The sequence below is a fragment of the Patagioenas fasciata genome, chromosome 30 (assembly GCF_037038585.1).
Source record: "Patagioenas fasciata isolate bPatFas1 chromosome 30, bPatFas1.hap1, whole genome shotgun sequence".
Classification (NCBI taxonomy): Eukaryota; Metazoa; Chordata; class Aves; order Columbiformes; family Columbidae; genus Patagioenas; species Patagioenas fasciata.
The window spans coordinates 3,690,290-3,704,140 of record NC_092549.1 but is presented as its reverse complement, the minus strand read 5'-3'; the positions used below and the strand labels follow the sequence as shown (position 1 = coordinate 3,704,140).

General features: G+C 65.0%; 5 protein-coding genes across 5 annotated transcripts; 3 read left to right on the top strand and 2 right to left on the bottom strand.

Moving 5' to 3' along the window:
* Nucleotides 1-1,800: 1,800 nt before the first annotated feature.
* On the bottom strand, nt 1,801-3,330 carry RPS27 (ribosomal protein S27). Its single transcript, XM_065857718.2, has 4 exons — nt 3,247-3,330; nt 2,914-3,022; nt 2,010-2,120; nt 1,801-1,922 (listed from the first exon to the last, which is right to left on the bottom strand). Exons 1-4 carry the CDS (start codon nt 3,250-3,252, stop codon nt 1,894-1,896), a joined length of 255 nt encoding a protein of 84 aa, XP_065713790.1. The 5' UTR covers nt 3,253-3,330; the 3' UTR covers nt 1,801-1,893.
* Nucleotides 3,331-3,638: 308 nt separating this feature from the next.
* RAB13 (RAB13, member RAS oncogene family) lies at nt 3,639-5,718 on the top strand. Its single transcript, XM_065857686.2, has 8 exons — nt 3,639-3,842; nt 4,552-4,612; nt 4,690-4,750; nt 4,851-4,928; nt 5,010-5,099; nt 5,189-5,254; nt 5,369-5,419; nt 5,497-5,718. Exons 1-8 carry the CDS (start codon nt 3,719-3,721, stop codon nt 5,569-5,571), a joined length of 606 nt encoding a protein of 201 aa, XP_065713758.1. The 5' UTR covers nt 3,639-3,718; the 3' UTR covers nt 5,572-5,718.
* On the top strand, nt 5,503-7,634 carry JTB (jumping translocation breakpoint). Its single transcript, XM_065857697.2, has 5 exons — nt 5,503-5,551; nt 6,051-6,250; nt 6,358-6,443; nt 7,035-7,114; nt 7,235-7,634. The coding sequence occupies exons 2-5, from the start codon at nt 6,121-6,123 to the stop codon at nt 7,389-7,391; spliced, it is 453 nt and encodes a 150-aa protein (XP_065713769.1). The 5' UTR covers nt 5,503-5,551; nt 6,051-6,120; the 3' UTR covers nt 7,392-7,634.
* Nucleotides 7,635-7,739: 105 nt separating this feature from the next.
* CREB3L4 (cAMP responsive element binding protein 3 like 4) lies at nt 7,740-9,781 on the bottom strand. Its single transcript, XM_071800322.1, has 6 exons — nt 9,771-9,781; nt 9,425-9,479; nt 9,256-9,390; nt 9,067-9,173; nt 8,916-8,984; nt 7,740-8,420 (listed from the first exon to the last, which is right to left on the bottom strand). The coding sequence occupies exons 1-6, from the start codon at nt 9,779-9,781 to the stop codon at nt 7,877-7,879; spliced, it is 921 nt and encodes a 306-aa protein (XP_071656423.1). The 3' UTR covers nt 7,740-7,876.
* Nucleotides 9,763-13,655, top strand: SLC39A1 (solute carrier family 39 member 1). The gene is made up of 4 exons (XM_065857654.2): nt 9,763-11,092; nt 11,455-11,697; nt 12,272-12,402; nt 12,893-13,655. Exons 1-4 carry the CDS (start codon nt 9,868-9,870, stop codon nt 13,511-13,513), a joined length of 2,220 nt encoding a protein of 739 aa, XP_065713726.2. The 5' UTR covers nt 9,763-9,867; the 3' UTR covers nt 13,514-13,655.
* Nucleotides 13,656-13,851: the final 196 nt, after the last annotated feature.

Below are 13,851 nucleotides of genomic sequence, written 5' to 3'. Positions count from 1 at the left end.
GTTTAAAGGTTGAAATTGACCTCTGTTTGGTGGCCGCTCTCTAAATTGAAGTCACTAATTAATAAACAGCCCTAACAATTAGCACCAGAGCACCGATGGTGTCGTTTGGGCCATTTTCGTGCTGTTTTGCTGAATTATTTTTGCTGGGGGGCGTTTGGGTTGGAGAATTAGTTTGTACACCATAGTTTGGGTGATGAATAATGAGGGTTTTCCCTCTTTGGTCGCTAATTCCTACCCGGAATATTTCACAGGAGCCACAAACACTAACTGCCCGTCCTTATTTTGCCCTAAAATCCTGTTATTGGCAGAAAAAACATCATCACGCTGCAGAAATGAGCGTTATTGGCACTGAGACGAGGCGAAATTCAGATTTCCGAGCCATTTTAGGAGCGTTTCTGTCGTTAATCCGCGGATTAATGACTCCTGATAACAGAGCTGTGGCTCTAAACGCATCACACGCATCCCCAGTGGGAGTTTTGGGGGGGTAAAACAAGCGTTTTATGTCAGGTTTTGAAATAAAAGGGAGCGAGGGGAGTTTGTGGTGGTGTAAATACGCTAAAGCGCGTTTATGTGATGTGGATGGTGTTTGGTTAACGCGCGGAGGCTGCCAAGGGATGAATTGTGGCGCAGATATTTCGCACTAATAAGGAAATGAGAGAGGAAGATGAATAATTAACCCTCGCGCGCTTATTTCGGCCTCTCCCGTGCTTTTTCTATTCGCATTTCATCCTTATCAATATGGTTTCTGAGCTTCTTGGGGTAAGAGGAAAATGTGGTATTAATTTTCTTCAGGTTTTGCTTCTTTTTGTGTCCCTCAGGATGTATAATAATGTGTAATAATGCATAATAATGTGTAATAATGTTCTTTTCCACACCTGTGTAGAAACAGATTGTTAAAAGCACAAACTTGGTGAGCTCCCAATATTCCCCCTTTGACCACATTTTGCCTCATTTTAACCAATTCTGAAGAAAATCGTTCTATTTCCACACAATATGACGCGGGTGAGTGTTATTTCTGCTAAAAAATAAGAGTATTTTTAATATATAACTTCTTTTTTACCCCTCAATATTTATGGAGAGAAACAGGCAACTGGAGGCAGTGATTCCCTGAACCCCCCATCACTAATATGTGTGTATATATATATATGTTTGTTTTCTTCAGTGAACACCTTACGCTCTATTTAAACCTTTATTGAAATCCACAGCCCATCATCCCCTCCTCTGGCTTCTCCATTCACCCAACTGGGACCAGTGACACCAAACTGGGGCCAGTGACACCAAAAATACAGCAAAAATGACTATAATCTTCCATAGGTACCTTTTCAGTACGTTACTTTCTGTCCCATCCTTTCCCTTCTGAGAATTGAGCCGTTTGCCTCAAAAATCTGGCTCCAAAAAGCCTCCTATTAATGGAATAATTACCTGAAGTGGTAACTGTAAAACCCCCCGGTTTAGTTTAACTTGTTTAACATTATATATGAGATTAAAGCTGCAATTTTGCCACCTGTTTTAAGTATTTTCTTGATTTCTGGCGCCCCCACGGGGATGTTGGTAAAGGTGACCTTAGGGATTAAAGGGATTTAAAGGAAATCCAGGTGTGTTTTGTCAGTGGTTTCAGCCTCAACGAGGTGATTAAATGGTGAATATTGTGATATAAAACCAGCTTTAAAATCACACAACCTGTCCCTAAAACCTCATCTAAACGCCCATTAAACCCCCTCCAGCGATACCACCTCCATAAAAAACCCCTGAACCCACCCAGCTAACAAAATCAGAATGAAACTAAAGTCAAATCGCACGTATTTTATCCAAAATTTATTGTCAGGCAGACAGGGGCAGCACAACGGTCACATTTGCGGTCGGTCCTTCCGTGGTCACGCGTCCGTGTGTCACTTAGTGCTGCTTTCGTCTGAAGGAGCAACCTAAAGATATAAATATACAATAATTAAGGTTTTATAGCATCTCCACACACCGGAATGATGTTTTAGGGGGGTTTTCTTGTTACCCACCTTCTGTCAGCCTGGCCTTACCCCCCGTGGGTTGGCACAACACGGTGGAGCAACCCACGCACAGAACGACAGTCTGAGCGTGGCTGAACACCGTCGTGATCTTGTAGCAACCTACGGGACAATGAGGGGAAATATATGATTTCATTTCAGGGGGGAATTTCCAGTGTAAGTTGGGGAATGAGATGTTGGAGAGCAGTGAAAAGGGAGCTGGGGGTCCTGGGGACAGCAGGGTGAGCATGAGCCAGCACTGGGCCCTTGTGGCCAGGAAGCCAATGGGACCTGGGGTGGGTTAGAAGGGGGTGCTCAGTGGGTCAGAGAGGTTCTCCTGCCCCTCTGCTCTGCCCTGGGGAGACCACACCTGGAATATTGTGTCCAGTTGTGGCCCCTCAGCTCCAGAAGGACAGGGAACTGCTGGAGCAGCCAGCGCAGCCACCAAGATGCTGGAGGGAGTGGAGCATCTCCTGTGTGAGGAAAGGCTGAGGGAGCTGGGGCTCTGGAGCTGGAGAAGAGACTGAGGGGGGACTCATTGCTGGGGATCAAGATGGAAAGGGTGAGTGTCAGGAGGATGGAGCCAGGCTCTGCTGGGTGACACCCAGTGACAGGACAAGGGGCAATGGGTGCAAACTGGAACACAGGAGGTTCCACTGGAAGATGAGAAGCAACTTGTTGGGGGTGAGGGTGGCAGAGCCTGGCCCAGGCTGCCCAGGGAGGTTGTGGAGTCTCCTTCTCTGCAGACATTCAAACCCCCTGGACCCCTTCCTGTGGAACCTCAGCTGGGTGTTCCTGCTCCGGGGGGATTGCACTGGATGAGCTTTCCAGGGCCCTTCCACCCCTCACATTCTGGGGTTCTGTGAAAAAGGGAATAAACCGGGAGGGAACCGCGATCCGCCCCCCCCCGCCATACCCGGGCACTTGACGTCCATGAAGTAGGAATTGGGGCTTTGGACGAGCCGCTTCTTCTTGTGTTTGCGCTTCTCCTCCTCCGGGGAAGGGTGCAGAAGGTCCTTGGCCAACTGCGGGGAGAAACGGGGGGTCGGACCCGGTCAGCGCCCGCTCCGCCATCTTGCGGCCCCCACCGCGGGATGATGGCGGCGGGCACGACGCACCCCGCCAAACCGCGCTCGCATCCTTCTCCTCCTCCCCTCCACCCGCTTCTCTCCCTCCCGTGTGGGGGCGCGGGGCCCCGCCGCGGCCGGGGACGGCGGGCGGAGCGGCCCGGTGCCGGTACCGCACTCACAGGCATGTTGGCGTGGAGGCAGCCGCGACCGAAAAGGGAACAAACCGGAAGCGGGAGCCGCTATATCCGCTGCGGGGTTGCCCCGCAAGGGCGGAAGTGAGGGGCGCCATGTTGGGAAGGTCACTTAAGCCGCCACCATGTTGGGGGTGCCATGGTGAGAAGGTCACTTGAGCCGCCATCATGGGGGCGCCATGTTGGGAAGGTCAGTTGAGATACCGCTTGGGTGGGTGGTGCCATGTTGGGAAGGTCACTTGAGCCGTCGCCATGGGGCGCCATGTTGGGAAGGTCAATTGAGCCACCGTCGTTTTGGGAGGGGCACCGGTGATATCAGACCGGATTCCCCCTCCCCCGGGGATGTCACGTCACCGGCGGCGGGCCGGGCTGAGGGGGAAGCCCCGCCCGGGGGAAGGGCCGGGGCCGGGCCGGGCCGGGGCCCGGGGTGGCGGGGAGAGCGGCCCGGCGGGCGGGGGCCATGGCCAAGGCCTACGACCACCTCTTCAAGCTGCTGCTCATCGGGGACAGCGGCGTGGGCAAGACCTGCCTCATCATCCGCTTCGCCGAGGACAACTTCACCAGCACCTACATCTCCACCATCGGTGCGTGAGCCGGGACCCCCCGGTGTCCCCTCGGTGTCCCCCCCGGGGCCGCTCCCATTGCTAGTTGCCCGTCTCCATTGGGCGACATTGGGGCTGCGTCCCGGCCGGTGACCGTGGGCTCGGAGCCGTGTCCAGGGACCGGTGTCACGAAGGAGCCGATACCGGCCACGCCACCGGTGAGCGGGGACCCCGGCACCGACCGCCCCGGTGCTGCTGAAGCCGTTTCCTGAGCCTGGAGCAGCCGCCCCGTCCCACCCCACCCATCCCACCCCGCCCCACCCCACCCCATCCCACCACGTCTGCGGTGCCGGGAACTCCAGACCACAACGGGGGTCACCCCCCTGCCACCCCCAGCCTGGGGGCTGCCCCAGCGGCAGGAAGCCGTTCTTCCTCCTCCTCTTCTTCCTCCGCTCTCCAGCCCATGACAAATCCACGTCCTGAAACACGCTGAGCGGGGCCGAGCTGGGGGCGCAGAGATGTGGGAGTTTGGGGGGGCCGGTAGCTCTGTGCGTCTCTTCTCTCCCCGTCCTGCGGGAATGCCGCGCTGGGGGGGTTTCGGGGATGCCAGTGCCAGGCCTGGACTTTGCCCCCCCCTCCTTCTCCTGGGGTGCCAGATGGTTACTGGGAAACCGGGACTGGGAGTGGAGCAGTTTATGGCCGGCTCTGCCCCGCCATCCCCTCCTCGTCCCCTTCTCTCCTCCCTTCGCAGGCATCGACTTCAAAATCCGCACGGTGGACATCGACGGGAAGAAGATCAAGCTGCAGGTCTGGTGAGTGCGTGGGGGCGGAATTGGGGACCCCCTGCTTCTCCCCCCTGTACGCTCACCCCCCTCCTCTGCTCTCACAGGGACACGGCCGGACAAGAGCGCTTCAAAACCATCACGACGGCGTATTACCGCGGTGCTGTGGTACGGCGGGGGGCGGGAGCCCCACAGAAGGGCTGGGGGGGCTCTGGGGAGGGAGATGAGACCCCCAGCTCAGTCCCTGTCCCGCCTCGCGTTCTTGCAGGGCATCATCCTGGTGTACGACATCACCGATGCGAAATCCTTCGAGAATATCCAGAACTGGATGAAGAGCATCAAGGAGGTGGGTGTGCGCTGGAGTGGGGGACACGGGGGGGCCGGGGTTGGGGGGATGCTGTCACCTGTCCCCTCTCACCCCCCCCAGAATGCATCCGCCGGGGTCGAGCGTCTCCTCATCGGCAACAAGTGTGACATGGAGGCCAAGCGCAAAGTGCAGCGGGATGAGGCTGAGAAGGTAGGGGGGTGCTGGGGGGTCTCCCGTGGGGCAGCGCCGTGGGGCTCCTGGCAGCAGGGTCAGAGCGGGGGGGTCCTCTTGTCCCGCAGCTGGCGAAGGAGCACGGGATCCGCTTCTTCGAGACCAGCGCCAAGTCCAGCGTGAACGTGGAGGAGGTGAGGGGGGGCACGCGACCCCAGCGGGAATACCATGGTGGGGGGTCCTCATCCCCGGGGTGTCCCCACATGGGGGGGATGCTGCTGTCCCCAGTGACTGTCCCCTCTCCCCAGGCCTTCAGCACGCTGGCGCGGGACATCCTGCAGAAATCCTCCCGGAAAGCCGTGAGTGGGGCTGGGGGGCCGGTGAGGGACCCCCCTTCTTCTCCGGCCCCCCTGACCCCTTCCCCTCCCTGTTCCAGGCCCCCAGCAGCAACAGGCCCCTGCTGGAGTCCAGCCCCCCGAGGAAGGCCGGGGGTAAATGCTCCCTGGTGTAGCGCTGCCGGGTCCCCCGCTGCTGCCCCGAGCACTGCGGGCTCCTCTCTGGGGAGGGGACACCGGGGGGCTCCCGGTTGGACCGGGGAGGGGGCAGGGCTGACCCCTCCGGTCCGCACCTCGTGCCATAAAGCCCAGCTTGTGCCTTGGCCCCGTGTCCGGTGTCTGTGTTGGGGACGACGCGGGGCGGGGGGGGACGGACGGAGCCGGCGGGAGGAACCGGGGCCGGTGGGGAGGAGCGAGCGGCCGGGGCGCCGCCGTCAAACCACGCCCCTTCGCAAAGCCACGCCTCTCAAAGCCGCACCTCTCAAAGCCGCACCCCATCACTCAAAGCCGCGCCCATCGCACAAAACCACGCCCCTCATCAAAGCTACGCCCCTACTAAAACCATACCCGCTCAAAACACGCCCACTCCGCAAACCCCGCCCATTCCGCCAAGCCCCGCCTCTCACGCAGGCCCCGCCCCTCCCGTTTCTCCCAGCTGTCCCCGGGCGTCAAGATGGCGGCGCTCCCGGAGCCGTGGGCCGCGGTCCGGTAATCCCACCGCTCCCATGGGGCCCCGCGGTCTCTCCGGGCCGCGCTGCTGCGCCCTCTACGCCGTGCTGGGCGCCCTGGCGGGGCTCTCTCTCTACAGACCGGCGGCGGCGGCGGCAATGGTGGCGAACGACGAGAGGCGCTCGGGTGGGTGCTGGGCCTGGTCTGGGGCCTTTGGAGCTCCGGGGATGCGACTGGGGGGGACCCGGCGGCCAGCCCCGGCCCCGGGCTGAGCAGCCGCGTTCTCTCCGCAGCGAGCCCGGTGGCGGCCACGCCGTGCTGGCGCCTGGAGGACTTCGTGGTGGCTCAGGAGTGCGCCCGCTGCTCCAGCTTCCAGGCGGTGAGTGCGGGCGGTGGTGGGGCCGGGTGTACACCGTGTCCTGCCCTGGGCCAGGGAGCGTCCTGCCCCGGCACAGCATCACAGGATGTGAGGGGTTGAGGGGCCTGGAAAGCCCATCCAGTGCAATCCCCCCGGAGCAGGAACACCCAGCTGAGGTTCCACAGGAAGGGGTCCAGGGGGTTTGAATGTCTGCAGAGAAGGAGACTCCACAACCTCCCTGGGCAGCCTGGGCCAGGCTCTGCCACCCTCACCCCCAACAAGTTGCTTCTCATCTTCCAGCGGAACCTCCTGTGTTCCAGTTTGCACCCATTGCCCCTTGTCCTGTCACTGGGTGTCACCCAGCAGAGCCTGGCTCCATCCTCCTGACACTGCCCCTTTCCATCTTGATCCCCAGCAATGAGTCCCCCCTCAGTCTCCTCTCCTCCAGCTCCAGAGCCCCAGCTCCCTCAGCCTTTCCTCACACGGGAGATGCTCCACTCCCTTCAGCATCTCGGTGGCTGCGCTGGACTCTCCAGCAGTTCCCTGTCCTTCTGGAGCTGAGAGGTCACAGCTGGAGGCACAGCCTCTCAACGTGCCCATCTCCCTTTGCAGAAGACGTTACCGGAGTGCAGCCGCACCGGCTTCATTGAAAAGATCAACTGTGCCACCTCCAAGAGGGAAGAGTACAAGAGGTGGGTGTGGGTCCTGGGGGGAGATGAAGCAGCTGGAAGCCCCGGGGGAGGTCACACAGCGGGATGGGGGCCGGAGCTGATCCCTGTGGGGTCCTGAGCTCTGCCCTCCCCGTGCCACAGCTGCCGCTCGGCCGTGATGGAGGCTCGCGTCTTCTGGAGGTTCGTGGGCTCCATGATGTGCGTGGCCGCTGTCTTCGCCGTGCTGGTGGTTTGGCGGCAGCGCGTGCTGGACAGGAAGGCGCTGGAGAAGGTCCGCAAGCAGATTGAGTCCATTTAGCAGAGCCCGGGATGGGGAACTCGACTCTCCCACCGCTCCCGGCTGGGTGGGAGGAGGACGGAGCGCCCGGGACGGGCCCTGCGCTGCGCCGTGAACACGGGGAGATGCTGGGAGCCCCCCCCGCTGTCTCAGACACAGTTGGGGTGTCCTGTGGAGCCGGCTGAGGGGTGTCCTGCTCACACAGGGCTGGGCCGGGCCCCCGGGGAGCGTGGTGTGGAATAAATCCTGATCGGTGTCACCGCAGCGGCGCTGGCGTTTGTCCCGAGGAGGTTCTCCTGGTTCCCGCTGGTCCTGCTCCCCACTCTGAGCCCCCCTCCCACCACGTTTCCCCTCCTGCACACTCCAGGGTGCAAACGGGGTGTGGGTTTATTCAGCAGAGGCTGCTCGTGAGCACAGATCTGCCCCGGGGGGGTCACACCCAGCACCCCCTGCCCGGGTTGGTGTCCCCCCCACAGCCAGGGATGGGGGCAGCTCCGGGGCCACTGTCACATCTCATCCCCGTGTCCCCCTCGTGCTGCCCCCGCATCCCCCGGGGGGGCCCAACCAGAGGAATTGGTGAGCGGTTCCCTGCTGGGGAGGAACCTCCCGTCCCCCGCCTCGGTTCCATCCGCAGCTCCCGGCTCGTCCACCCACCCCAGCACTGGGAACGCGGCTTCTCCACCCGGTCCTGGCTGCTCCCCCCGGGTCAGGATGTTCCTGGAAATCACTGGGGGGACAGGGGATGCTGGGGGGCGACTGCAGCTGCCCCCCCGGGCTCCCGCAGCCCCCCCACACTGCCCATTACCTCTGGTGGATCTGTCACCGTCCCCGCTGCCCCCCCAGCCCTGGTGGAAGGGGCTGTAGCTGGGGAGGAGGATGAGTCCCAGGGAGAAGAGCAGGATCTGGGGGGGCACAGGAGTCCTGTGTCCCCGGGAGGTGCTGGGGATGTGGGGGCTGTGGGTTGTGGCACCTACCAGGACGCAGGTGCCGGTCTGGGCGGCCTTGTTGGATGTTTGCTTGACCAGCGCCTGCAGCTGCCGCAGCAGCGACCTGCGGGACGGGGTCGTGAGAACCAGAGAGGCATTTTGCTTGGAAAAGAGCTTTAAAATCATGGAGTCCAAGTGTTCCCCCACCCCTGGCACTGCCCCATGTCCTGAGAACCTCATCTGTGTGTATTCCAACCCCTCCAGGGATGGTGACTCCAGCACTGCCCTGGGCAGCTGTTCCAACACCCACAGCCCTTTGGGGAGAAATCACCCCAAATTTCCACCCTCAGCCCCTCCTTGAGGCCGTTTCCTCTGCTCCTGGCGCTTGTTCCTGGGGAGCAGAGCCCGACCCCCCTGGCTCCAAGCTCCTTTCAGGCAGTTCAGAGATCAGAAGGTCTCCCCTCAGCTCCTGTTCTCCAGCTGAACCCCCAGCTCCCTCAGCCGCTCCATCACCCTTGTGCTCCAGCCCCTCACCAGCTCCGTCCCCTTCTCTCAACTCCAGCTCCTCAGGGTCTCTCGTGTGTCCTTTCCCGGTTTGTCCCCGTCCCCCCGTGCTCACCCGTTGCGCTGTTCCAGCTCCTGCACCCTTTTCCGCAGCTCCTGGTTCTGCGCTGAGCACGCAGCCGCCCTGCCCGGGCAGAGGGGGGACAGGTGAGGGGACACGCAGCCGGGGGGGGGACGTGCCAGCTCGCGGTGCCACCGGCACCCACCTGCTCTCCAGCCCATCCAGATACTCCTTCCTCCTGCGCCGGCTGTCCTGCGCCGACTGCTTGTTCCGGATCTTCCTCCTCACCTTCTTCAGGATCCGCTCCTCAGCCTGGCGAGGCGTGGGGGGTCATCACCTGTCCCCGGTGTCCCCCGTGTGTCCCCCGTGTGTCCCCCGGCCGCCCCCCGCGCACCTGGGTGAGGGGCAGCGTGCCGGGCAGCGTCACCCCCTCCTGCGCCAGCAGCCGCTTCTCCTCCTCCGTCAGCTGCAGCTGCCGGGAGACGGGACGTGTGGGGACGGGCACCCCAGCGTGGGGACACATGGGGGGCTGTGGGGACACACAGGGGGCTGCGGGGACTCACGGCGGGGCCGGGCGCGGGCAGCGGCACAACGGGCAGCTCGGTGGTGATGCAGGAGCTGGGGAGCAGCGTGGGGCAGAGACAGTGGTCTGCAAGGAGAGGCGGCAATGCCTTCCCTGTCTGCACCCCCTGCCTGGCCTGCCCCCCATGCCTGTCCTGCCCCCCATCCCTGCCTGCCCCCCATCCCTGCCTGCACCCCCTGCCTGTCCTGCCCCCCTATCTCTGCCTGCCCCCCATCCCTGCCTGTACCCTATCCCTGCCTGCATCCCCTGCCTGTCCTGCCCCCCTATCCCTGCCTGCACCCCCTGCCTGTCCTGCACCCCATCCCTGCCTGTCCTGCACCCCCTACCTGCCCCCCATTCCTGCCTGCACCCCCTGCCTGTCCTGTCCCCCTGCCTCCCCTGGGCTGAGCCCCACTGGGGCCAAACCCCAACCAACCGAGCTGGATGGAGACGACGCTGCCGTGCAGGGGGGCGCGGAGGTCGCACACCACCTCGTACAGAGTGGCGGGGACAGGGGGCTCCTCCAGCTGCACCCCACGAAGCTGGGGGGGCTCCGCGCTGCAGACATCGTTGGGGTTCACGGTCACCCGCAGCAGCTCCTCGGCTTTGCTCCCGTCCCAGCCCTGCGGCCGCAGAGACGCTGGTGGGGGATGCGCGAGGGGACACAGGGACCCCCGTGTCCCTCGGGGGGCTCCTCCATGCCCTGCTCCCCCTTCAGCACCGACTCACGGTGTCGTCGAGGAGCGGCCAGGCCTCCGGTGTGAATTCACTGCTGGGGAAGAGCTCATCCTGCGGCTCCGGGAGAGCGGCCGGGAGCTCCGGTGTGTCCGGCTCCATCACCGGCGCTGCGGGGCGAGCGGGGGCCGTGTCACCCCGGCGACCCCCGGGAGCTGCTCCCGTCCCATCCCACCCTGCAGTGTGTCACCCATCACCAGCCACATCCCCTCTACCGGCCACCCAGACCCCCGGTTTCCCCCGGTGCTCCTCGGGGTGTCCCCGGGTTGTACCTCGGCCGTGGGGTCCCCGGTTGCGCAGCCGCGTCCGCCCGGGCCGTGCACCAGGATCTCCGGCATCCTGGGCAAACGCAGCCAAGTCCCACCCCCGAGCCTCCCAGCGGCGGCGGGGCCGGGCTCCCCGCGCCCGCCCGCGCCTGCGATCCGCCCCCGGTGCACCGGGGCACACGGGGACAACGGAGGGACCGGGGGACACGGGCACAGTGGACAGAGCGGGGCACACGGGCCGGCTGCGTTTACCGGGGAGAACCGAGTTTGGGCTGCCCCGGTCCCGCGTCCCGGAGGCTCCGGGAAGCAGCAGCGAGCGGTCCCACGGGGCAACCGAGGATCGGTGACGCGGAACCGGCCCCGCTGCCCCGGTTCGCGCGGTCCCGAGCTTCGGGAGCCGGTTTGTTGCGCCCGGCCGTGGCTCCAGGCCCGGACCGGTGCCCTCCCGGTACCGGAGCCCCGGGGGGAATCCGACCCGCCCGGCGGAGCCGGACACGTTTGCGCGCTCCCGAGGGAGCGGCGGCGCGCCCTCATTGCTCATTTCCTATTGGCCGCGGCGCACGTCACTCAGCGGCGCCTGCGGGGTTTTGCGCGTTGCTATTGGCTACGGCCGCGGGGCCGGCTCCGCCCTGTGGAACTCGGCGGCCGCGGGGACCATGGAGCGAACGGTGAGTTGGGGGGGACACCCCGGGACCGGGACCGGGACCGGGATCTGACACCGGGGCCGGGGGCTTGGATCGCGACGGGGACCGAGGACCGGAACTGAGACTCCGTCCCGGTCGCCGATGCCGGTCCCGGTCTCTATCCCGGTCCCGGAGCGCTGCCTCGCTTGACGGGGCCACCCCCCGTCCCTCTCCCCGGCGCGACCAGCCCTGGGGATCCCCTCCCAACCCACTCCGGTGCTCCGCGCCCCGGAGGCCCCGGGACGGGGAGGAGATCGGGGCCGGCGGGGGGCGGTGAGTCACCGGGGCTGGGAGGCGGCACCGGCCGCTCTGACCGTCCCGTCCCGTCCCGTTCCGTTCCGCCGTAGCTCCGGGCCGCCCCGGGGATGTGAAGCGCCGGCGGGTCGGTGCTTCCCCCGCAGCGGAGCCCGGCGGGATGGCGGCGGGGACCGGGAGCGGGGCGGAGGAGCTGGCCTGGAGCCCCGGGATGGAGCCGCGTCGCCCGCCCGGCCTGGAGGCCAAACTGGGCTCGTTGGTGCTGCTGCTGCTGCTGCCCCTCGGCTGTGGGCTCGCCCCGCTCTGCTGCTTCCACCAGCCCCCCAGCGCCGCCGGTACGGCCGGGGGACCGGGGGGCTTGGGGAGCTTGGGAGGGGTCTGAGTGAGTCTGGGTTTTCAGGGGGTTGGGTGGTCTCAGGGGGTCTGGGGGGTCCAGGAGGTCCCAGGGGGGCTGGGAGGTTCCTGGGTGTGCTGGGAGTCCCAAGGGGGCTTGGGGAGCTTGGGAGGGGTTTGGGGGAGTCGGGCGCATTTGGGGTCTTGGGGAGTTTGGGAGGGGTCTGGGGGAGTCGGGCGCATTTGGGGTCCCAGGTGTCTGGGGGCTCTGGGAGGGTCCAGTGAGTCCAGGAGGTCTTGGGGAGTTTGGGAGGGGTGGGGGCAGCCTGGCTGATTCAGGGGGTTGGGGGTCCCAGGGGGTCTGGGGGGATCCAGGTGATCTGGGGAGTCCTGGGGGAGTCTGAGGTTCCAGGGTTCTCAGGGGCCTGGGTGGTATGAGAAGGGTCCAGGATGCCCTGAGGAGCCGGGGAGGGTCTGGGGGTGCTGGGGACGGGTCTGTCACCCAGGGCAGGGCTGACCCAAAGCGCCCGGCGGGTGTGGGGCCATGGTGGGGGTCTCAGTGCCCCCCGCCCGCAGACGCCCGCAGCCCGGTGCTCAGCCTGGTGAGCTGCTTCGCCGGCGGCGTCTTCCTGGCCACCTGCCTGCTCGACCTCCTGCCCGACTACCTGGCCAGCATCAGCGCGGCGCTGGAGGGGCTGCACGTCACGGTGAGCGCCGGGCCCCCCGGGGTCCTGTGCGCAATGGGGGGGTCCCAGCTCTGCCCCGGGGGGAGCAAACCCCTGCGTGGGGGGGTTTCCTGGTGTCGCCTTCCTGCGGCGGAGATTGGGGTCAAGGTCAACAGCGCACGCTGGGTGTGGGGGGGTCGGCTGTGCCGGGACAGCGGGGAGCGGATGGCTTAGGGGGGACAGTGGGGATGGGATGGTGGGGATGGGAGAGCAGAGAGCGGGGATGCGATGATGGTGATGGGACAACGGGGAGGGCGATGTTACAAATGGGACAATGGAGGGGACAGGGAGGACGGCGGAGCAGGGAGGCGGCGGGGAGGGGACGGCGGCGCGCGAGGCCCTCGTGTCCCTGCGTGACTCATGGAAAGATCCTCCCTCTGCCCAGCGCTTCCCGGCAGCCGCCTCCTCGGCTTCCTTCCCCGCGCAGGCACAGACAGGCCCTGAACCCCCTTTTCCCCCCTCAAATCCCCAGCTGCAGTTCCCCTTGCCCGAATTCATCCTGGCCATGGGCTTCTTCCTGGTGCTGGTCCTGGAGCAGGTCGCGCTGGCGCAGCGGGACCCGCCGCCCGTCACCGAGGAGACCCGCGCGCTGCTGCCCGCCGGCGCCGTCCCCGCGCCGTCCCCGCATCCCCCGGGCGCCCGCGGCGCGGTGCGTGCCGGGCTGCTGGTGCTGGCGCTGGCGCTGCACGCCGTGCTGGAGGGGCTGGCGCTGGGGCTGCAGGAGGCCGAGGGGGCCGTGCTGCGCGTGTGCCTGGCGCTGCTGCTGCACAAGTGCGCCGTGGCCTTCAGCCTGGCGCTGAAGCTGCTGCGGGGCCGGCTGCGCGCCCCGGCCGTGGCCGCCTGCCTGCTGCTCTTCGCCATGATGTCCCCGCTGGGCGTGGGGCTGGGGGCGGCGGTGGCGGCGGGCGCGGGGCCGCGGCAGCGGCTGTGCCGGGGGGTGCTGGAGGGGTTGGCGGCCGGGACGTTTCTCTACATCACGTTCCTGGAGATCCTGCCGCAGGAGCTGGCGGTGCCCCAGCAGCGCGTCCCCAAGGTCATCCTGCTCCTCGCCGGCTTCAGCCTCGTCACCGCCATCCTCTTCATCAAGATCTGAGGGGCACCCCCGCGCACGCGCCCTCCGGGGGCTCCGCTCTGCGCCCCCTCCCCTGTGTAAGTGCCAAAGCGCCGCGGTCGGGGCTGCCCCTGCGGCCCCCCCAGCCCTTCTGGGTGGGCTTGGTGCCTCAGTTTCCCCATCTGCACAGGGGGAACGGTGCTGTGCCCCCCGCCGTGGGGGGGTGAGCACGTGGATTTCCCCCCCCATCCACAAGTGCCCTTACAGCGCGGGTGGGCGCCCCACAGAGCGCAGCCCTGCGCCCCCCGAGTGGGGAAAGGTTTTGGATGAAGCCAATAAAAGACCAAACAAGATGGTGCCGTGTCTATCTGGGGGGGGCT